Genomic DNA, 23,882 nt, shown 5'->3' on the forward strand with positions numbered 1-23,882 from the left:
GTAGAACTATGCCACTTTTTTGTAGTCTTACTAATTTTACTGTTGAGCACCCTCCCCCTCCCCCCGTTACTTATGTCAGTGTTATTTCCTTCTTACGGTGTTGTAATTGGTTTCTTCACTTTTTTGTGCACTGTTTTCTGTATCAAATTTTTGCTAGACGTCATTTTGCTGTACTTATTACTGCTGTTCATTTTAATAATTTGAACCAAACATTTGTCAATTTTTTCCAATGACAGGAGTCGGATGAGGATTTTGGTAACAATTCTGAGGAAGAAACTAAACCTGTAAGATATTCTTTTCCTATGCAATACATGAACACCATTCACATTAGCAACGCACTTCTGTTTAAACATATTGAAACGGGTCATATCTATGATATTGCTTATGTTCTTCTTCAGCATTATAGGAGATGTTCAGGGCTAGAAATCCAAACCGCATTACATTGTTCTAGAGGTTTTTTCTGGAATTCTAAAAAATCCTGGGGCGGGCACAGGTACAATTAATTCTGTGTGCTTGTTCTGATTCCCTGTTCCTGTTTCTGGCTGGGCCATAAGTGTCGGCAGTCACAAGACCGGCTGTGACCAATCTGTTGGTGCATGGCTGCAGAATAGCTGCTGGAACCAGAAGCCAGAGAAGAGTTGGCACCCTTAATCTTTTCCATGATGTTTCAACCGCCCTCCTTTTGAGTTTTACAGAATCCCTCAAAAATCCCTTTTAAATTGAAGTTGGAGACCCCCACAGATCACAAAAACGAGGGGTCTGATGGGGTCCCACGTACCTCTGTCGTAACCCTTGTCGCTCTGTCAGTCTATTGGAGCAGACGGCTGCACATGACCATTCTGCTCCATTAATCTCTATGGAGCTGACAGATATTGTCGAGCACTGAGACCCCCACTGATATGCAAGTTAGGGCTTATCCCGTGGATAGGTCCTAACTTTTCTTCGTTGGAAAACCCCTTATAAATAACATTTAAAATTTTTACTCAAAATGGAGCTTACCACCTAGACTTCGCAATGCATTTAACTAATTGATCATGTTTCTGAACAATAATTTTTATTTTGTATAAAACAGATAAGTTCATAGAGGAACTATGGACACAATGGGGCACATTTACTTACCCGGCCCATTCGCGATCCAGCGGCGCGTTCTCTGCACAGGATTCGGGTCCGGCTGGGATTTAAGATGGTAGTTCCTCCGCCGTCCACCAGGTGGCGCTGCAGCGCCGAAAATAATCTTAACGCCCCGGAATGCACCATCCCATAGAAGGTGAAGGTGAGCGCTCCCCAAGCGACACATTTCGGTTTTTAAATGCGGCGGTTTTTCCGAATACGTCGGGTTTTCGTTCGGCCACGCCCCCCCCCATTTCTGTCGCGCGCATGCCGGCCCCGATGCGCCACAATCCGATCGCGTGCGCCAAAAACCCGGGGCAATTCATGTACAAGCGGCGCAAATCGGAAATATTCGGGTAACACGTCGGGAAACCGCGAATCGGGCCCTTAGTAAATGACCCCCAATGTGATCTTGCAGTTATACTTCTATGAGAACTATTTTCTTGCTTACCTATCAATTGTACACTGGCATAAAGTGACAATTGTAGTAGAATATGACTGCTGGATTATACTTGTCTATTACCATGGAGACACATTGGTTAGTTCAGTACTGACACTAACTTCAATTAAAAGCAAACCATATTAATAGACTGTGAAATGTTCCATTTGTACTATATAGCACCATCCTGCTCTGAGCGACGAAGATGAAGATAATGGGTCAGATTTGTTTGGAGATTCAGACAAGGAGGATGAAGAGGACAATGATAAATCTGTAAGATGTGGTGGTTATTGCTCTAATTGTCTTTACCGTATTTTAAGACTCCTGTGGTATTAGATGTCAGAAGACTCGTTCACTTGAGCTTTAACTCCATGCGCAGACAAGAGAAAGCATTGCTGTGCATGGTGAATAATGTAGGGGTTGCAGCGCTTGATTGAAGACTGTGCCCCTCTCTGTCAGCGGATTTATGGTGCAGAACAGAACAGACAATGTTGTAGGCTGTGTATACCAAATTAGTGGTCACATTTAAAATGCAGTTCTATTCTCAGGCTGCATGTTATTGAGCAAGAGGAGCTGAGCAGATTGTAGAATCTAGGGTACTATGCACTATGTGCGGATTCATTATAGCCATTATAGAGGAGTATAGCTGTTATTCACTTACAACCCTAGTCTCTTTTGCTGAGCGGCAGTCCTATCAGTTCTTTAACATGCAGCCTGCAGACAGGACACAATGTACTATCTGCTCAGCTCCTCCTGTTCTATAATATGCTGCCTGCATTACATTTTCAGTGTGACTGATTCCCTTCACCCTTAAACCCATTAAGAGCTAGTTTCAGGTTTTTCATGAGTGATTGTATGATTGGCCCAGACAACACATATACCGTAACTCAATGTTTATGATGGATTAAACCATTCTAGAAATACAAAAGCAAAGCTGAAAAGGCTTCAATGACAAGGGCATTTTTAGCGAATTTTCGTACTTGGCAATTTAAGAGCGCAACTCTTGTTTTGCGCTACCTTAAAATCTTTTGCGCCTTTCTTTTGGGACTCGTAGAGCTTGTTAAAATGTAATAAAAAGACCTTTTTGTAATTTATAGTATTTTTATACATTATTAATGAATTCATTTAATAAAGGTATTTAAATATATAATATGTACAGTCTTGGGCAAATGGGGCAACTGTAGAAATAATTTTTGTAATGTAACAGGGATTTTTTAAAATTATTTTGGAAAATGCTAATGTGCAGCGCCTGTATCTATGAGTACTGTATTTTTCAGACTATAAGGAGCACAAAAAATCCTTTGATTTTCTCAGCTGCCTTGAACTGTGCACAGGTCTGCCACCTGCTGGTCATTCATCCTTATAATCAGGTGTGCCTTATAATCCGGTGCGCCTTATATATGAACCTAGACTGTTAACAGGCATTTATTGATGGTGCGCCTTAAAGGAAACCTACCACTTGTAGTGGCAGGTTTCTGATGGAAATACCGGGCACCAGCTCAGGGTGAGCTGGTGCCGGAGCTTATTTTCGTTAGTGTTTTAAACCGCAGGTACGTGCTCGGCGCTTACCGTGCGCGCGACTACATAGGAAGTGAATGAGAGCCGCGCGCATGGTAAGCGCCGAGCGCGTACCTGCCTGCGCCGGCTATAAAGTTTAAAAAGTGTTTTAAACCGCGATACCGCGGTTTAAAACACTAACGAAAATAAGCTCCGGCACCAGCTCACCCTCAGCTGGTGCCCGGTATTTCCATCAGAAACCTGCCACTACAAGTGGTAGGTTTCCTTTAAAATCCGGTGCGCCTTATAGTCTGAAAAATAGGCTATGTTTCCCTGATTTATAATGCCTGACTTTCATAGTAGCTTTCCTTTAAGTTACTCAAAATTTTCTAATTATTGAGTTTCCCTCATGCATTACTTTAGGAAGATGGATACACCTGACAGCATAATAAAAGTGTTTTGTTTTTTTTGTTTTTTTTTAAATTATTATTACTTTCAGATGAAGACGAGAACAAAATCCTTTGCTGATGAATTAGCGGCTCGTATACAGTCAGAAGTTCCGAAACGGCAGGAGACGGATCCATCATGTATGTATGGAGATGCTTCTTTTTACCATTTTGTCGTAGAAGTATTTGTTTTCTAATATGTGTGTTTTTCTGTTCAGCAAAACCAGCTGTGGAAGGGAAATTCAAAAGAGATAAGGAGCCCAGAGAATCCCGGAAACTTCCCTCCGATGGTCAGATGATCCGTTAGAACAAAGTGCTCATTGTATGATTATATTCTGTTTTCTATGCATGTAATGCTGTCTCTGCATTTTCTCTTTTAGATGAAGATGATGATATCTTTAAGCCACCAAAACTTACAGATGAAGATTTCTTTGGCAATAAAGGAGGACTGTTCAGTGGAGGGAAGGGTCTATTTGATGATGATGAAGATGATGGTGAAGAGGTTGGCAAATTGTATTTTTTCAAAAATTTTGGGGTGTATTCACTTGCAGCAAATCTAATGCAGACATTTCCGTGGCTCAAGTAATCTTAACCTAGTGTGTGTATTTCTGCAAGTCCAATTCAGATGTATGGAACAGTCACAGAAATATCTAAAACAAATCTCCTCTGGACACTCTGATGCTTATGGCAAATCGCTGCTACAAATCACTGTAGTCAATTAATGTGGTAGAATGGTGACACATTTTGCCTCTGCATACAGAGGGATTCTGCACTGATTTTTTTGCAATGGTCACAGTCCAACCTGATCATAAGAGACCAGGAACTCTGGCAGAGCTGCAGTGCTGAATATCTTGGAGAAAAGCAAGTTTAATTAAATCTACCCCTCCTACCACCCCTGATATAAAACCAGTGTTATTGAACACGGAAGCACTGTACCTCTTCTCATATCTTGCATGTGTGTGCCACTCTCATAGCCACTGTATGGATTGGGCAGATTACCCAAAGCTCACATTGCATGCACAGTATCATCAATATCATACATGATAAACCAGGGATACTAATTCATAGATCCTGGCACCATGACTGTGGTAATCTACTCATATTTATTACCCATTGCCTCCTTCCTTCTAAAAAAAAATCAAAGCCTGTTACATTGTGCAAGGTACTTCCCCCTACCACTGTGTGCTGAAATGTCCTGTGCTGCAGTGAGATTACATAAGGCAGAGGGAGGGGGAGGTCCCGGGAGGGTGGGGGGCACATAGAAACAGCCTGTGAGGATGCAACTTGGAAGTGCTCTGGTAACACTCCCAGAATTCAATAACAAGAATAAGAAGATTACCACAGTCACGGTGCCTGGATTTATGATTAAGTTTCCCTGGTTTATCATGATAGATTTTGCTGGTAGATTTACAGTAGGGGTACATACACACAGACTTATGCCCACCCATCTGTGCGCTCGAGAGGAGGAGGAGGTGAACCTCCCCACCCCTCTCCATAGAAAAAGATGCACATGGCCACACGCATGTACTGCCGCCATTGCCGTCTATGGAGTCGTATATGCAGCAGCATACCCACGGACGGCCGTCTAAATGTACCTAAGGGGTCCTTGATTGTACTCGCTCTTTCATAGTAACAATTAGATCAGCAGTGCTGCATTCTCATAGGGCTGAACTCCAGAGCTCTTGCTTGTATGAACTGTTTTGTGCATAGATGTAAAGGTCCCCTTTAGGGCCTGAATAACAATCAGAAAACATAAGCACATTGGACTAAATTCATTGACTGCATTATGTCTTGTTGGCTACAGGGGGACCTTTTCTCCGATATGCAGAAGAAGGAGCACAGGATAACAGAGCAAACTCCTGCACCAAAACCAGGTACTATTTCTGCTGAATATGTGTGAATATGTGTGTATGTATGTTATATGTATACTGTATATATACTCGAGTATAAGCCAAAGGTGGGAAATGCATTGGTCAGTGGCATGAAAAAAAAAAAGTAACACTGTACTCTCCTTTCCGACATCCCCTGTTTCCGATGCTCCGGTGCCGCCTGGGGTACTTCGGTTCCTCCTTGGGACGTTTCCGCTCCTCTTCGGGTCTTCGCGCTTGGACGGCACACAGAATGACTTCAGCCGCTTGCCGGCTTCATTGTTTGTGAGCCGCCAGCATCGCGATGGGATCTGAAGGACCCGAGGCGGCACCGGAGCATTGAAACAAGCATAGGACCTACGGGTGATGTCGGAAAGGTGAGTTTTGACTATTTTTTTTCTTGCCTTGAGTATAAGCCAAGTTAGGGTATTTGAGCACAAATTTTGTGCTGAAAAACTCTGCTTATTCTCGAGTATATATACGGTATATGTGTGTGCGTGTGTGTATGGAAATACAAAAAAGGGGAGGGCACAAAGTTTGATGCTCTCAACACAAAAATGGAGGATGAGATTAGGTAAAGGACAATAAGGATTTTATTAGGTTTTTAAAACAATGCGTTTCAACGCCGGATCTACATCTTTATCAGGCATATAATACTTATCCGCAACTCCTATGACAAGGTGACTTCTGACTGTGTAGTGTTTGAAAAGTGCAAGACTGAGGGCAGATGGTCGGTGGCTTGTAGGAGAGGGATTCTTTATGCGCCTAGCTCATATCTCCTCCCCTTTTTTGCGCCCACCGCACTCCAAATCTAGTACTTGTGTCAATTACTCTGTTTCTAACCTTTAGTTTAAAAAAAACTATCTGCATTGCAGAAGCCTTGCCATCAGATGTGAAAAAGAAACCACCCTATGGAGGCGTTTCACTTTTCCCAGGTAATAAATTATTATATAATTATTAGATTTCCAGAGTGAGAGATGTGGTTATACATCACTGTACTCTAAAAGAGAAGCTTCGGGTCAGATTCCCATCATTAGACTTTTATAGGCCGAGCTCCTGCAATTCCATGTGAGGAAATCTTCTACTTGGGTGGTCGTCATTTAAACTAATGTTGGCGGCTTTATCTTCATTAGGCTTGAAATGCTGCGGTTTCTGCAAATAAGATTTTCAAAAAGATGGTACTGCATGTGTCACACAGGTGCACTCAGTTGATGATAGTCTCCATGTCTCCCCCTGCTGGAGAGCCTGGTGACGTCACACAGGAGGTGTGCATAATTATTAGCGGAAAGCCCCGACATCTTTTTGAATGTCTTTTCTTTGCAAAAATCACGGCTTCAAGCCTATTGAAGATATGTGCCAGGATCCGCATGAAGGGGCTGACAGATATTAAGTTTAAATTACTACCACCAAGAGGAAGATTTTCTTTAAGTCATATGTCCCTAAATCTTACTACCACTGCTCTGTTCACTTCTGCCAGTAGAGTAGAACTTTGCTAGATAGATGATACATGTCATTAGATGTAAATATAAATGTTAACATTAACTCCACTGCAGGTGGCGAGAATGTGATAAACTCATCGGTGTTGACAGAGAAGGATAAAAAAAAGCAACCAACACCTACAAATGTTCCCCCGAAACCTTCAGCCAGTGCAGGTCTGTTTGATGATGATGACGCGATCTTCGGAGCAGCGCCAACGCATCCTCCAGGTATGCTGCATCTCCGTGTTCTTCTACAGAACACACATACAATGTCATTCCATTTTAGCCAGGTCTGATTTTGTCACATATGATATTTCTCCAACAAACAAGACTTTACTGTTTACTAGACTGTTGGAGGATAAGGGTCTGATCACCCGGGTTCTTACTGCTTAGACCACCATGAATCCAGTTAATAGTTGTCCCTAATCCCAATGTTAGAATAGAAATGGAGCCTTATTGTGATCAGTGGACGTCTCAGATAATAAATTGTAATTGGCAAAGGCCTTAGATATAAAACTACTTGGGGAAAAAGTGTTTCCCAACTGTTTATTGTTGGTTGCCAAACCTGGGGTGTATTTTTGAGTGTGAAATTGATGTTGTTATTTTTTTTTACAGAAAAAACGAAACAAACCTCAGATCTGTTCGCTGATGAAGACGACTTATTTAATGATCAAAGTTCAATCAATTCTGCCACTGTTAAGACAAAAGAGACTGAAGCGTCGGCACAAAAACCTATAGAGAAAAAGGTGAGGCTGTGTGTATGTGACTTAAAGCTTTGATAATCGTAAACTTCGTAATATACTTCATTGAGTAAAATATCTTCTACGCATCTGAAATCCCATACACGGATATAAGGAAAGAAGGATAAAGGTTACCCCTTGATTCAGTGTGCTCAGGAGTATTGACTATCCGTATTGACTGTCTGTTAAGTGTTAACTTACTGGGAACAATTTCAGGCATCTTTAGCTCTCAGATGTTATGGTGTCTGGGAGAGATTTTCACTAACTACTTAAAGGAAACCTACCACTGTCGTTCTGACACACACTAACCTGCACATAAGTGGAGCTGAGCTGGTGCAGGCACATATTTTGGTTAAACATATAATGAAACGGATGGATTATAACTATAGATTCTTATCTTTGCTAATAACCCACTCGGCGCTTCTCTCTACGTCACAGCGCTTGGGCATTGGCATAATAGGGGAGGCATGCAGAGTACCGTCCCCGCCTCCCTCCCTTCTTCGCTCTTGAGAGCTGGAGACGTCACTGAGCCTTCAGGAGCATTAGGGCATGCGCATCGCAGGCTCACATGGCGGCTGTGCGTGCTATCACAAGCCTTTGGCGAGGAGACTACTGAAGTCTCCTGATAGCACGAGACTTCAGCGGTCTCCTCACCAAAGTCTTGCGATGTAAATTCACATAGTCAGTAGCTAGGTAGGTATTAAAGGGTGTGTATAGATGGTATGAAGCCCCAAAAACACAACCACATCACCCTCCATATTGGGTGTACTGGAAAATAAGTTTGAGACAACAAGATAAGAAGTTAGAAGGTGATTGAGGTTGTATTACACTGGAGGTCAGATGACCATAGTATTTGTATAGTTGATATTGGCCTCCGAGTTGGACTATTACAATATACGCTGTGGACGAAATAGATTATATCAGCTTTCAGATTTAAAAAATTTTGCCAAAGAGCGCCAGACGAATACGCAGTCTTATGTATGCACTACATATGTATTTTTTTTTCTTTAACGTCTTTCACCGAGCGGGTTGAATATTGCTTTAGATTTATTGTACAGATTTATATGGACAAGATGATGCCAAATATCATTTTTACACTTGTTCAAGCCTTTACACTGCAGTACACTTGTATTGCAGTGTACAATGTAACTAATTAGTTACAGCCGGGTTCTGGCAGGAGGTGGAACCCATCATGAAGAGAAGCCGGCAGACGCGGGGCACACGCCGGACCCTGGGTCTTCTGTAGGGAAGATCGGATTACCTGGTAAACTCACCGGGTGGGGGGGGGGGGGGGGGTGTCTTCGATCCACAGCGTTTAAGGGGTTAAACACCCGGGATTGGAGGTTTCCCAATCCCGGATGATATTGTCTGGTCTGTGAAGACCTGACAGCGGCACTTAAAGGACCCAATGCCCGCCATCCTCCTCTGACGCCCCATCCTAGAAAGGTAATATCTAGCTACCTACCTAGCAAGTGGCTGTTTCTGTGTTTTTAATGCATGAATTGTGTGTCATTTTCTCCTACTTGTGGAATAATTAATAATAAGGCTCACATATGGACAATTTTGTACTGTCATAGGACAGATTTGGTAATATGATTATATGATATCCTGCTGAGCGCTTGATCCTTCTGTTTTGTTCAAATGTTTCGTTATTACTCTTCTCTATTTGAAAAAATTGTAATATCGAAGCGTTGTTTGTGATCGAATAAACCTTCTGTACATGATTCGTCCTAGCTACAAGCACCTACACGCCTGTGTGGGTGTGTCTAAGATGCACAGCTGTGGTCTTATTGGTTAGCAGTTTGTGATGTCACAGGACAAGTCCCGCCCCCTCCATCTTGCTGAATGTAGTTATATTCAGAGCTGAAAAACATGGTTGATGTGGACTAAAAAAGGTACAAAATGCAGAAACAGAATGAGGCAGGGAAAATGACGGACAATTAAACATATTTCTATATTAATATCCTTGCTATTTATTTATTAAATTTTATTTTTTTTTGTTAGAGTTTGATGGGAACCTGTCAGCAGAAATCAGCCTATTAAACCACTACCAATATGTCATCACCAGCAGTTAACATGTCTATTTTATGGTCCATGCGAAGGCATCATCCAGAAAATCAGCTTTGAAGTGACATTTTGTTAAAATTTGGTTGTATAAGACTGAAGTCAAGCTCTCCTCACTTCAGAATTCCCTCTTCACTGTAATTGCTGGTCCTGCATCCAGACACATAATTAAACAGATCTCCTTCATTCTGAAGTGAAGAGAGATTGACTTCAATGCTGAGCTCTCAATGGTTTTTATACAACCAATTTACATCTCAGTTCAAAGCTGATTTTCTAAATGATGCCACACTGAGCCAAGAAAGAAACATGATCTGTAAGGCCGGCGCCACACGTAGCGATTTGTCTGCGCTTGCAAACGCAAACAAAGTCGCGCCCACCGGGGCAGGCCTAGGCCCGATCGCATCGGCGTTTCTATGGAAACGCCTGCGATCGGGAACGAGCCGCCGGTGTTTTGCGTTAAATTAACGCTACGTGTGGCGCCAGACAAAGCGCTATGTGTGTCGCCAGACAAAGGGGTTAATCTACTTAACAACATACAGGTAATGGTTAATCAGGTCAATTTATGATGACGGGTTCCCTTTAAACATATTAATTGAAATCTTCTAATGGAGGCTACTCTGATTCTTAGCCACCTAGCACTCGTCTGTCCCTCTCTCCTTTTGTTATTTATCCCAACCTATGGAGAAGTTCTACTTCTGTTCTAATTTCTTTCACTTTCTTACAGAACTTACAAATCCCAGCAGAGAAAATTCTACCTGAACCATCATTCAAAAAGCAAACCAAGGGTCTGTTCTCTGATGAGGAGGATTCTGAGGTACGGTCACTACAAAATCCTTCAATGTTTCATTCAGCAGATAAATATTTTACAAAGTGCTTACAATGGCTCAAGAAAAAAAAAATGAGTGATTCTTTCCTCATGGATATCGGCACCACTTCCATTCCATTTGTGTCCAACTTTATTTCCAGTTTCATAGCGATGAATGGAAAGCTTGCATGAGGTTTTTAATCCTTCACAGTCTGTTGTCTATAGGGGAGGGAGGGTACGGGGGTTACAATACACTTGTAACATGGCGGCGACAGTGACAATGGAACAAGCTGGTGGACAGTCAGGATGACTTTAGGGCCTGGGTCTCCCGTTATGCCCTTTCCTTCCCGAGTTATACTCTTTACCAGAGTTTGAATTCTGAGTCCAAATATCTTACACAGTTGTACCAAAACGGGACCCTCGATCCTCAGGGCATCTTTTAGTTTTATCTGGCACCTACAACCTATAGATACCTTCAGCTACGTCATGCACTGGAGGCTCAACTTAGTAAAGGGAACCTAAAAATCAAGCATAGTCCGTTGGAGACTATTGCTAGAGATCTTGTAAAATCCACTTCCACCTTCTATAAACTGTTACTAGACACCCAGCCGTCACCTTCAGAGAGAAGTTTCATGGTATGGGAATAGGGATATCCTGGAACTGGAGGACTTCCACTTTATGGAACTCGCATATAATTGGCGCTCCACAGTCATCAGCGCCCCTGATCAGTTGATAAAGGCCAAATGGCTCCCCCGACTTTATCTGACCCCTTTGCCTCCGTCACATGTGTGCACATCTGAAGGGGCAGTAGCTTCTGTGTGAGCCTTGTGTGTGTGTCTGCCGCCTCAGGGAAGAGGTGACCCTTTGTCGGAATTAATATTATTTTATGGGATTTTTCGCTGATATTCATAATTGTATAATGTACTCCCTTCAGGCGGATGTTTGCTGTTTGTACGTTGTTATGTTTTTAAAATAATGAAAATAAAGTCTTTTTAAAAAAAATAATTCATAGTCTGGGGTATAAGTAAATTTTTTAAGCACAAACCCATTAAACCGTAAATGTAACTTTATTGTTCTAAAAATAATTCATAGTCTTTTATTAAATATCTCTCTTTGTTAGTCCGATTTATTTTCACCAAGTCAAGCTGCCAGCAAAACCAAAACCACAAGTCTACCAGCAACCAAAACCAGTAAATCCTTATCCCTGTTTGACGATGAAGATGATGTAAGTCATTTTATAGTATCTAGAACAACTATCACAAACCTACGCCTGTGTTACTTAAAGGGGTTGTGTCACCATTGCACATTGCTGTAATTGGGTCCAATGCATTGTGACAAGTACTTTCACCATTTACACTTATTACAAAATCTGCAGCCTTACTGAGATAACTCCTTTTGTCCTGGTTGCTGGCGCCCCCTGCTGGTAGCTGTGTCTCGTCCTGAGCTAAAGGATTCCCCCAGCTGCTATGCACTACAGATAACTCCACAGCTCCTCTCCACACTGAGAGATCAGCTGACACACTGCAGCCAATAGGAGGTGAGAGAGGAGGAGGGGCAGAGAGCTTGGCTGTATACATAAGTGATGCCTGTGATCTTCACTGTCTACTGCAAGCCTCAGCTCCACAGGTGCTTACAGTGCACATCCAAGGTAACTGTACCCTGTTATACAGAGGAAAGTCCTCACCTTACAACATGGCTGTAACCTCATTATTGTGCACATCCAGGTACCTGCAGCCTGTACAGAGGACAGTCCTCACCTAATGACATGGCAGTAACCTCATTACTGTGCTCATCCAAGGTAACTGTAGCCTATACAGAGGACAGTCCTCCCCTAACAACATGGCTGTAACCTCATTACTGTGTAGCAGCCCTTTCCTTCCCCCTAAGAATCCACCATTAGTCAGATCACACAGGAGGCTGCAGAGATTAAAAAAAAAAAAAAAAGCATCAGGCTGAACTGTGACCTCTGAGCTCCAAAACCTCCTGGAGCCCTGTAAGTCTCCACTACTGACTGCCCCCCCCCCATGCTACACTGCTGTCCTGTCATCCTCCTGTAATATCCACTACTGACTGTCCCTCCATGTAGAACGTGTAGCACGGCAGCGCTGTATTCCGGGGAAGAATAGGACATGTCCAATCTTTTCCCAGCTATAAAACAGAACGTGCAGCACCGTACCATTCCATAAGATGCTGTGCGCCCATTGCCGGCCCATGGGGGAGGTATATCTGCCATATATACGTCCCCCCAACGGTCGTGTGAATAAGCCCTTAGACTGTTTTACTGTTTTTATAAATGAGGCTAATATGATAGTTTCAGGGTGTAAATATTATTGAATATATAGGTGTGCATATAATATACATTTATTTTCTATTTCAAGTATATAGTGGAAAGGATTAAAACAAAAAGGAATAGCAATATCAGGGCCTTGGAAGGTAACACACAGCATCCTGTCGTGCTGGGGATCAGTAAGTGCAGGGACTACTTGAACAGCACAGGTGGAAGGAGACTCTAAAGTCAGTGATGTGAAGTAACTGCCGCTGTCAGTGCTGTGCATGTGCCCGGCTAGGCCCCTCCCACATCTGCTTCTATGTGGAGCAGAATAGAGGCTGAACACACATCATAATAACAAATAAAAAGTTCTCTTCCATTCCAGGTTACCATTATAAATGGCTTTTTAAAAATATTTTAACCTCTTTAGGAGTTTTGTGAAGTAATTTGCTTCGGTGGCATAACCCCTTTAACTAAATTGCTTAGATAAGCCCTTTCTTCAGACATATTTCAAGTTAAGAAAATAAAGTTTTATTTACACTTACATTTCGGGTTCCTATTTTATTTTCTGGTCCTTTTTCAGGATTTTTTTGGTTCAGTGCCAGAAAAAAAGGTATCAACTGGAGTCTCAAAGCCAGCGCCAGTGCAAAAAGCTGCCATTCCTGCACCTGCAGAAGTGAAGTCCCAAAAATCGGGCTTATTTAGCAGCGATGAGGAGGTAATACATAATGTATTCAATGTCGTAAATTTTCTCTTTTAACAGAAAAATAAAGTCATGGCTTTTGGAAGAAGGGAGTAAAAAATAGAAATGGAAAACCCGAAAAGTACTGCTTTCAGGGGATAGATAGATAAAAATATATATGTGTGTATATATATATATAGATAGATAGATAGATAGATATAAATATGTTACTCCCAGTTCACAACTCTGTTCGGTCTTCCGTTATTTGCATGAGTTTTTGTGAGCCAATTACACATAACAGGTACACTTCATTCCATTATACCTTACCTCTGTAGTTGCCTCATCTGGTTTTGGCTCACAATAACTGATGCAAATAACTGAAGACAGAACAGAGATGTGGACTAAGCATGTCCTTCCATCCTATTTTGATTCTTACAGGATGATAGTATCATAGTTTATACGGTTGAAAAAAGACACATGTCCATCAAGTTGAACCAAGGAAGGGAAGGGATTGGATGAGGAAGGGATTTAGGGGAAACAATTCTATAGAACATAACCATCAATGTTATTTAGGATCTCATCACTCAGACTGCAAAATTCAAACCAATTGAGAAAAGCCAAAAAGGTGCAGTGGTCCCTCCGAAGCCTAAAGAGGAAGAGAAGACTGAGAAGAAGCCCAGCCTGTTTGATGATGACAATGATGATCTTTTTGCAATTACTAAAGAAAGGTCGGTTTTTGTTTTTGCCCTAATAGTATTAAAGTACAGATGATATGAGAAGAAAATTGTACGTGACATTTATTATGATATGAAGCAATTTATCATTCAGTTCTGTGGACAGAGGATAACAATACAAATTTGGGCCAACTCCTTTAAGAATACAATAAATCTTTATTTTTTATAGCGCCATCATATTCTGCAGTGCTGTACAGATTATAGGTACATTTAGAAATAGCATAAGGCTTTACAGAACAATAAGTTATAAGGTGAAAAAATAGGAATCGGGTCTCTGCTCAAAAGCGCTTAGGATTTATGAGGAAGGAGGAGTGACACAGGTAGTGACACTGCTAGTATAATAGTCAGAATAAATAGATAATGCCTGAACCAATTATACGCATTTTATTTTAATGTACAGAATTCAATGTGCGTGGACCTTCAGAGCGACCTGTATAATAGTAGAGGGCAGTGTAAGGAGTGCGATAGGCCTGACTGTAGAATGGGGGTTTTAGGGCACGTTAAAACTATGGAATTTGAGCATTAGTCGGGGTAGTGCATTCTAGAGGATTGGTGCAGCTTTAGGAGAAGTCCTGAGGATGTGAGTGGGAGATGAGATGAGGGAGGGGAGGCAGCTGTATAGCGTCTGGTCTGATAGAAGAGAGAATCTAGTAACTGTGAGAAGATATGTGGGGAGTTAAACTTGTTTAGACTTGAGTTAACCAAGGCCACGATTTGGGATGTAGATTGTCGGAAATTGTTAGACAGTCACTGGTGTTATGTACTAAGGATTATGTTACAAGAAGTAAGTAGTTGGATATCATCAGTATAAAGTGGTGCTAAAAATCTTCCGGTTGTTAGACTAATGGGGGAAATATAGAGGGAAAAGAGAAGAGGACCTGAAAGACCAGTCAAAGATATAAGAAGAAAGGAAGGATTTTCTCCAATAAGGAATGTGATATAATAAGAGAGATTAATAAGATACAATATAGAGAAATTGAGGACATAGAGAAAAGTGTGTGTGGGGGATGGGAACCTGGATTGCTGGGGGGATACATAGAAAATTCAAGACCGAGATTTCCATGTTATTCAAAATCTCCCATCCCAAATGTTACTATACTTTTTTACCTTTCACCTAAATCTTTCCCCTTCTTTATAGTCGATGTAGTAGCGCGTCTTGTAGTGATGTCTCTTTATTTACAGTCAGAAGAAAACCCATCGTGTGTCCCTGTTGTTTGAAGATGATGTCAGCGAGGAGCCTTTGTTTTCTTCTGGAGTTACCAAACCCTCGGTAAGTTGTAAAAGGTGATGATAAGTCGTGGCATTGTAGACATTGGTTTTTGGGAAAGTTGATAATGTATATGATTTGCATCTGCCACTACAAATGGCTTATTTTTTTTATCTGTGGCTACTGCGGCGCTTTATCATTGCATTATATCATATTGTCAGTGTTATGCTGAAGCATATGAGCCACTAGCCTGCTGCACCCTCTTCAGTCACTAGCGGACAGGGGGTGCTGGGAGTTGGGACCCCACCAATAGGATAGGTTCATGACTTGTACCGGAAAACCATTTTAAGCATATTTTGACAGGAAGAGCCAAAGACCTCTGTTCCCATAAAAGAAGAAAACGGGAAGTCATCCTTGGTTGGCGAAACGGATAAGAAAGAAGAATCTCAAATTAAAGTAGAAGCCGAGGAGGAAAAATTACCTGTGGTACCACAAAAGAATGCAGTAAGTTTCCAGCAAATGTATCAAGATCAACTGTGCCATTAATACAGGTTTTCAAGAGGAAACCTGTTTAATACCTACATTACAGTCTGGTAGACAATCTGTGCTAAAGCTTAGCTAAGACACATCCCAGATTTCCAAAAAATATATTTTACACCAATTAAAATATCCCTGGGGGTCGTAAAGCACACACAGCTCAGCTACATCCACACATTTCCAAACACCCATAGCACTGGTACATCCATCCATTCATTCACACACACGCACAGCTCTGCTACATCCATTCATTCACACACGCACAGCTCTGCTACATCCATTTATTCACACATACACCGCTCTACTACATCCATTCACACACACAGCTCTGCTACATCCATTCATTCACACACACACACACAGCTCTGCTACATCCATTCACACACACACAGCTCTGCTACATCCATTCATTCACACACAGCTCTGCTACATCCATTCATTCACACACACGCACCGCTCTACTACATCCATTCATTCACACACAGCTCTGCTACATCCATTTATTCACACACAACTCTGATACATCCATTCATTCACACACATGAACAGCTCTGCTACATCCATTCATTCACACACAGCTCTGCTACATCCATTTATTCACACACAACTCTGCTACATCCATTCATTCACACACATGCACAGCTCTGCTACATCCATTCATTCACACGCACAGCTCTGCTACATCCATTTATTCACACGTACAGCTCTGCTACATCCATTTATTCACACACACGCACAGCTCTGCTACATCCATTCATTCTCACACACACACGCACAGCTCTGCTACATCCATTTCTCCACACACAACTCTGCTACATCCATTCATTCACACACACGCACAGCTCTGCTACATCCATTCATTCACACACAGCTCTGCTACATCCATTCATTCACACACACACAGCTCTGCTACATCCATTCATTCACATCCATTCATTCACATCCATTTATTCACACACAACTCTGCTACATCCATTCATTCACACACATGCACAGCTCTGCTACATCCATTCATTCACACACACGCACAGCTCTGCTACATCCATTCACACACAGCTCTGCTGCATCCATTAATTCACACACAACTCTGCTGCATCCATTAATTCACACACAACTCTGCTGCATCCATTAATTCACACACAACTGCTGCATCTATTCATTCACACACAACTCTGCTGCATCCATTCATTCACACACATGCACAGCTCTGCTACATCCATTCATTCACACACAGCTCTGCTACATCCATTCATTCACACACACGCACAGCTCTGCTACATCCATTTATTCACACACAACTCTGCTACATCCATTCATTCACACCCATGCACAGCTCTGCTACATCCATTTATTCACACACATGCACAGCTCTGCTACATCCATTCACACACACGCACAGCTCTGCTACATCCATTCATTCACACACACGCACAGCTCTGCTACATCCATTCATTCACACACAACTCTGCTACATCCATTCATTCACACACGCACAGCTCTGCTACATCCATTCATTCACACACAGCTCTGCTACATCCATTCATTCACACAAACGCACCGCTCTACTACATCCATTCATTCACACACAGCTCTGCTACATCCATTCATTCACACACAGCTCTGCTACATCCATTTATTCACACACAACTCTGATACATCCATTCATTCACACACATGAACAGCTCTGCTACATCCATTCATTCACACACAGCTCTGCTACATCCATTTATTCACACACAACTCTGATACATCCATTCATTCACACGCACAGCTCTGCTACATCCATTCATTCACACACACGCACAACTCTGCTACATCCATTCATTCACACACATGCACAACTCTGCTACATCCATTTATTCACACGTACAGCTCTGCTACATCCATTTATTCCCACACACGCACAGCTCTGCTACATCGATTCATTCACACACACACACACACGCACAGGTCTGCTACATCCATTTCTCCACACACAACTCTGCTACATCCATTCATTCACACACACGCACAGCTCTGCTACATCCATTCATTCACACACAGCTCTGCTACATCCATTCATTTACACACACAGCTCTGCTACATCCATTCATTCACACACACGCACAGCTCTGCTACATCCATTCATTCACACACATGCACAGGTCTGCTACATCCATTCATTCACACACACGCACAGCTCTGCTACATCCATTCACACACAGCTCTGCTGCATCCATTAATTCACACACAACTCTGCTGCATCCATTAATTCACACACAACTCTGCTGCATCCATTAATTCACACACAACTCTGCTGCATCCATTCATTCACACACAACTCTGCTGCATCCATTAATTCACACACAACTCTGCTGCATCCATTCATTCACATCCATTTATTCACACACAACTCTGCTACATCCATTCATTCACACACATGCACAGCTCTGCTACATCCATTCATTCACACACACGCACAGCTCTGCTACATCCATTCACACACAGCTCTGCTGCATCCATTAATTCACACACAACTCTGCTGCATCCATTAATTCACACACAACTCTGCTGCATCCATTAATTCACACACAACTCTGCTGCATCCATTAATTCACACACAACTCTGCTGCATCCTTTAATTCACACACAACTCTGCTGCATCTATTCATTCACACACAACTCTGCTGCATCCATTCATTCACACACACGCACAGCTCTGCTACATCCATTTATTCACACACAACTCTGCTACATCCATTTATTCACACACACGCACAGCTCTGCTACATCCATTTATTCACACACACGCACAGCTCTGCTACATCCATTCATTCACACACACGCACAGCTCTGCTACATCCATTCATTCACACACAGCTCTGCTACATTCATTCACACACAGCTCTGCTACATTCATTCACACACAGCTCTGCTACATTCATTCACACACAGCTCTGCTACATTCATTCACACACAGCTCTGCTACATCCATTTATTCACACAGCTCTGCTACATCCATTTATTCACACAGCTCTGCTACATCCATTTATTCACACAGCTCTGCTACATCCATTTATTCACACAGCTCTGCTACATCCATTTATTCACACACAACTCTGCTACATCCATTCATTCACACACGCACAGCTCTGCTACATCCATCCATTCACACACATGCACAGCTCTGCTACATCCATTTATTCACACACACGCACAGCTCTGCTACATCCATTTATCCACACACAACTCTAGTACATCCATTCATTCACACACACGCACAGCTCTGCTACATCCATTTATCCACACACAGCTCTGCTACATCCATTTATCCACACACAACTCTGCTACATCCATTTATCCACACACAACTCTGCTACATCCATTCATTCACACACAGCTCTGCTACATCCATTTATTCACACACAACTCTGCTACATCCATTTATTCACACACGCACAGCTCTGCTACATCCATTTATTCACACACACGCACAGCTCTGCTACATCCATTTATTCACACACACGCACAGCTCTGCTACATCCATTTATTCACACACACGCACAGCTCTGCTACATCCATTTATTAAAACACACGCACAGCTCTGCTACATCCATTTATTCACACACACGCGCAGCTCTGCTACATCCATTCATTCACACACACGCGCAGCTCTGCTACATCCATTCATTCACACACACGCACAGCTCTGCTACATCCATCCATTCATTCACACACACGCACAGCACTGCTACATCCATTCATTCACACACACGCACAGCACTGTGTTGTTTTGTACATTTGGGCACAATTTTCTGGGAATAACAGTATTTGTACCTTGATAGATCTGGACTTTCGGTATGCTGTGATACCTAACATGTTTTAGGATTTTAGTTGTTTAGTTTTATATCCGGTCGGGGGAGTGAGGGTGATTCTAACTTTTTATTTATTTATTTATTTTACATGTTTTTTTATTACTATTCTTTAGAACACGCCCTAAGGTGCTTTAACCCCCTGGGGATCTGATTGCTTCTACTATATACAGGCAGTCCCTGGGTTACATACAAGATAGGGTCTGTAGGTTTGTTCTTAAGTTGAATTTGTATGTAAGTCGGAACTGTATATTTTATCATTGTAATCCCAGCCAGAACTTTTTTGGTCTCTGTGACAATTGGATTTTAAAAATGTTGGGTTGTCATAAGAATCAATATTAACACTAAAGCTTCATTACAGACACCTGTGATAGCTGTTACAGCTGTTTATTGTAGCCTAGGACTAAAGCACAATAAATATCCAGAGGTCCGTTTGTAACTAGGGGTCGTATGTAAGTCGAGTGTTCTTAAGTAGGGGACCGCCTCTACTGCAATACTTCTGTATTGCAGTATATAGAGTATTTGCTATAGATCTGTAAAGGTCCTAGAGTGCCAGTATGGTGAAATCCTCTACAACAGCATTCAAAAGGTTAACACCCTGCCATCATGGATTCCGGGTGTTAATTTTGGTGTTTGGTGCATATTACAGCATACACCAAAGGTAACACATGCAGTATGTGATGGCTGGGTGTTAACCCTTTGACTGACGCTGCGGCCTGTGCCGCAACTAAATCCTGAGCCTCCGTATTATGCAGAAAAGAAGGTTTTAAAAATATGCAAATTAGCCTGAGGCGCTCAGGCTCAAGTCACCTAAGCGCCTAATGGCTCCACCACTACTTAATTTAATCATGCTCCTCCCTGCTCATTAATATTGACCCCTCCCGCCGCTCACTCTGCCCATACAGCCGGTGACGTCCTCTAGCTGTCTGGAAATCTTGTGCATGGATTTGTTGCGCACCCACACGGCAAACCTGCAGAATGCACAAGGTAGAAGATCTTGCGCATGTGCGAGATTTCCAGACAGTTGGATGACGTCACCGGCTGTCGGGCCAGAACAAGCAGTGGGAGGGGGGTGAATATTGATGAACTGGGCAGCTTGCATAAATTAAGTAGCGCAGCGGCCGTGAGGTGCTCAGGTAACTGGGGCGCTAATTTGCATATTTTTAAACTTTTTTTTTTTTTTTTTTTTCTGCATCATACGGAGGCTCAGGATCTAGCTCAACATCCCTTAGAGGTAACAAGCATACATTATAGGACAGTCTACCACCGATAAACTGGTGGTAGATGTCCTTTAAGGGGTTAAAATCTGTGTTTTCGCTATATATATATTTTTATGCTTAGTGTTTGGTTTTGTGTTTATGTTTTGTTTTTTTTTTCTCTCAATCCTATCAGGTAAAACCAGTTTCTTTTGAGGAATCCGATGGCGAGGATCTGTTTGCATCGCCTCCACAACCTGTCAAGCAAGCGAGTAAGGTGAAAAGTAAGAATGTACTGAGTCTTTTTGGGAATGCAGAGGACGATATGGAAGATCAGTTTGCAACTAATATTATACAGCAGAGTCCTGGGAAGGTAAGTGGTTGTTTTGTCTGTTTTCTTGGTTCATTTTGAAGGACCACTTCTCGATCCATTGGTAGGCAGACATGTCACTGTCCTATATTTTCCTATAGTATCACATTATAATGGGTCTTAAGAAGGGAGTAAGCCCTGCACTCCAAATGTTATAAAGCTTATTCCTACCACAATTTAGCATTATTTCATGTTTTTGCACCACTCTGCTCTCTCTATTGCATGCAGCATCTTAGCCAAGACTGAACAACCGGTTTATAAACGGCGGGCTTGGCTGAGTTTTCTATACAGGCAGTCCCCGGGTTACATACAAGATAGGGTCTGAAGGTTTGTTCTTAAGTTGAGTTTGTATGTAAGTCGGAACTGTATATTTTATCATTGTAATCCCAGCCAGAACTTTTTTGGTCTCTGTGACTATTGGAATTTAAAAATGTTGGGTTGTCAGGATTAACGCTAAAGCTTCATTACAGACACCTGTGATAACTGTTATAGCTGATCATTGTAGCCTAGGACTAAAGTACAATAAATTACCAATATCCAGAGGTCTGTTTGTAACTATGGGTCGTATGTAAGTCGAGTCTTCTTAAGTAGGGGACCACCTGTATTTTCTTGATTTGTTTTCATTAGACTTGGGTTCTGATATATACATTCTAATATATTTGATTGTGTGTCTTGGGGGCTGTCTCCATTGGACACTAGTGGTCTGTATATTATACAGTGATAATGGGTTTGCACAGAATTTCTCACATGCTGTAACTACTTTTTTGAATCAAACATTTTTCCAGTTTTTTTACACAGTGAAAAACAGATTAACTAGAGTACATAAAATATACATAACTTCCCTCCCCAGACAGGGGTGGGGACTCGACTTTTAAACACAAGGCAACCAGCATTTTTCTTAACCATTTCAGGACCCTGTAGAAAAAAGCACTCAAGGAAAGAGCACTGGAGTGTTTCAAGATGAGGAACTTCTCTTCAGTCATGAACTACAGGAAGATAATGACCCAGATGTCGATCTGTTTGCCAGCACCAATAAAAAATCAGTAAGTCTCTCCCCCCACCCCCACCTAATTATTAATATAAGCGGAAATCTTCATGCGATGTCACTCCATGAGATTTTTCACCATGGGTTGAAACACAAGCAAGATGAGTCAAGCAGAGCGTGCATGTGTTTCTCGGAGGAGTTATAAACAGCGTCAGGAAACAAAATTACGGAGTATTTGGCGCACTTCCAGGTCAAAAATTTTTTTAAAAGGGTAAGTTGGACTTTAAAGAGGATCTTTCACCACCCCAAACTTATTAACTTTAACATACCAGAATGTAGGGGCTTGCTCACTGATTCCAGGGCACTTTGAATTGTATGTGTAGCCCCCTCCGTTACTGAGATATGAGCACCGTTGTCTGACCTCCTGCCTGGCTGTCTGGTTTGGACATCGAAAACTGCATCTGAAAACCTTAATCTGTAGATGCAGCCTAATCCTTGAATGAAATGGTAAACTGAAACATAAATGTGTGGCTCCTTTTTTTCAGTCTGATAAATCCAAAAACGCTAAACTCTCAACAGGAGCAGGATTGTTTTTTGATGATGACAATGATGACCTCTTTGCTTCTGCTAAGCCAAAACAACCCCCAGTAAGTATTAATATAAATGATATCAGTGAAAAGTTTATGGACATTTATGATTATATTCGTATATTGTAAGTAGCTTAATACTGGTTCTAAAGGCTACCCTATAGGCAAGGGCGTAACTACGGCTGTAGTAGCCATAGCAGCTGCAGGGTAAGGGGGCGCAGGCATCGGACTTGACACACAAAAGGTTGCAGGGTGCATGAATCGGCTGATAAGATAAGAACTGTCAGGGGAGAGGTAGGGAACGGCAGAACAGCAGGACTAGGGATCTTTCATCTCTAATTCCTGCTGTCTATTTCCCCCATGTGATCAGCAGCTACTGGGACAGATGGTTTCACAATTTTTTGAGAAAACAAGACAACACAAACAATACCCCCGCTCCACGACAGCTTCACCTTCTACAATTCTGGGATGGGTCTTGTCTGCCCACTCCTATCTAGGATAACATAGGCCATGCCCCACCCCTTCAGCTCGTTATCATACAGAATCATTCATACCCCGACATTGGTACCCCCCAGTCTAATCCTTCCTCTTAGTAATGCTTGTGATGCCAGTCTCGGCGTATGCAACCACTCGCTCCACAATTTCTCAGATTTGTCGGGTTTCCCCCTTTTTTGGAATAGTGCATGTTCGTTTACCAACGAGCCATTTGCTTTGACAAGGAATTCTGCCTCAGTGGGCGATGCAGCCTGTATCCAGTGGACCACTATTGTCTTTTGCTCTACCAATAGGAGGCAACCAACAGCCGTTATACCTCTCTTAGTGAACTGCACTTCCATGCATCCCAACACATACAGCAGTATGTAGCTAGGTAATTGTGTAGAAAAAAACCTTATCCAGAAGGTGAGCCATATCCTGCGGGAGCTTCCCCACACTTTGGCCAGGTATCCCCTCTCATTAGTCATCACCTGCATCCCTTTCCCACTTCTGCCTAACCCTATGGGGATGACTGTACAAAAA

General features: G+C 42.2%; 1 protein-coding gene across 2 annotated transcripts in view; it reads left to right on the plus strand.

Annotated features, from left to right (window-relative positions):
• Positions 1-23,882, plus strand: part of LOC140105384 (WASH complex subunit 2C-like) — a 42,544-nt gene that overhangs the window by 6,847 nt on the left and 11,815 nt on the right. For both annotated transcript variants that reach the window (XM_072129318.1, XM_072129319.1), the window contains exons 7-24: positions 237-284; positions 1,730-1,822; positions 3,546-3,633; positions 3,711-3,782; positions 3,873-3,994; positions 5,297-5,366; positions 6,236-6,295; positions 6,914-7,066; positions 7,454-7,584; positions 10,367-10,456; positions 11,568-11,672; positions 13,300-13,434; positions 13,972-14,126; positions 15,315-15,402; positions 15,703-15,843; positions 21,120-21,296; positions 22,205-22,336; positions 22,824-22,925. In XM_072129318.1, the coding sequence (XP_071985419.1) occupies positions 237-284; positions 1,730-1,822; positions 3,546-3,633; positions 3,711-3,782; positions 3,873-3,994; positions 5,297-5,366; positions 6,236-6,295; positions 6,914-7,066; positions 7,454-7,584; positions 10,367-10,456; positions 11,568-11,672; positions 13,300-13,434; positions 13,972-14,126; positions 15,315-15,402; positions 15,703-15,843; positions 21,120-21,296; positions 22,205-22,336; positions 22,824-22,925 (1,962 nt within the window). The remainder of the gene's footprint in view (positions 1-236; positions 285-1,729; positions 1,823-3,545; positions 3,634-3,710; positions 3,783-3,872; positions 3,995-5,296; positions 5,367-6,235; positions 6,296-6,913; positions 7,067-7,453; positions 7,585-10,366; positions 10,457-11,567; positions 11,673-13,299; positions 13,435-13,971; positions 14,127-15,314; positions 15,403-15,702; positions 15,844-21,119; positions 21,297-22,204; positions 22,337-22,823; positions 22,926-23,882) is intronic.

Source organism: Engystomops pustulosus, chromosome 11 (assembly GCF_040894005.1).
Source record: "Engystomops pustulosus chromosome 11, aEngPut4.maternal, whole genome shotgun sequence".
In the NCBI taxonomy this organism is placed as follows: domain Eukaryota; kingdom Metazoa; phylum Chordata; class Amphibia; order Anura; family Leptodactylidae; genus Engystomops; species Engystomops pustulosus.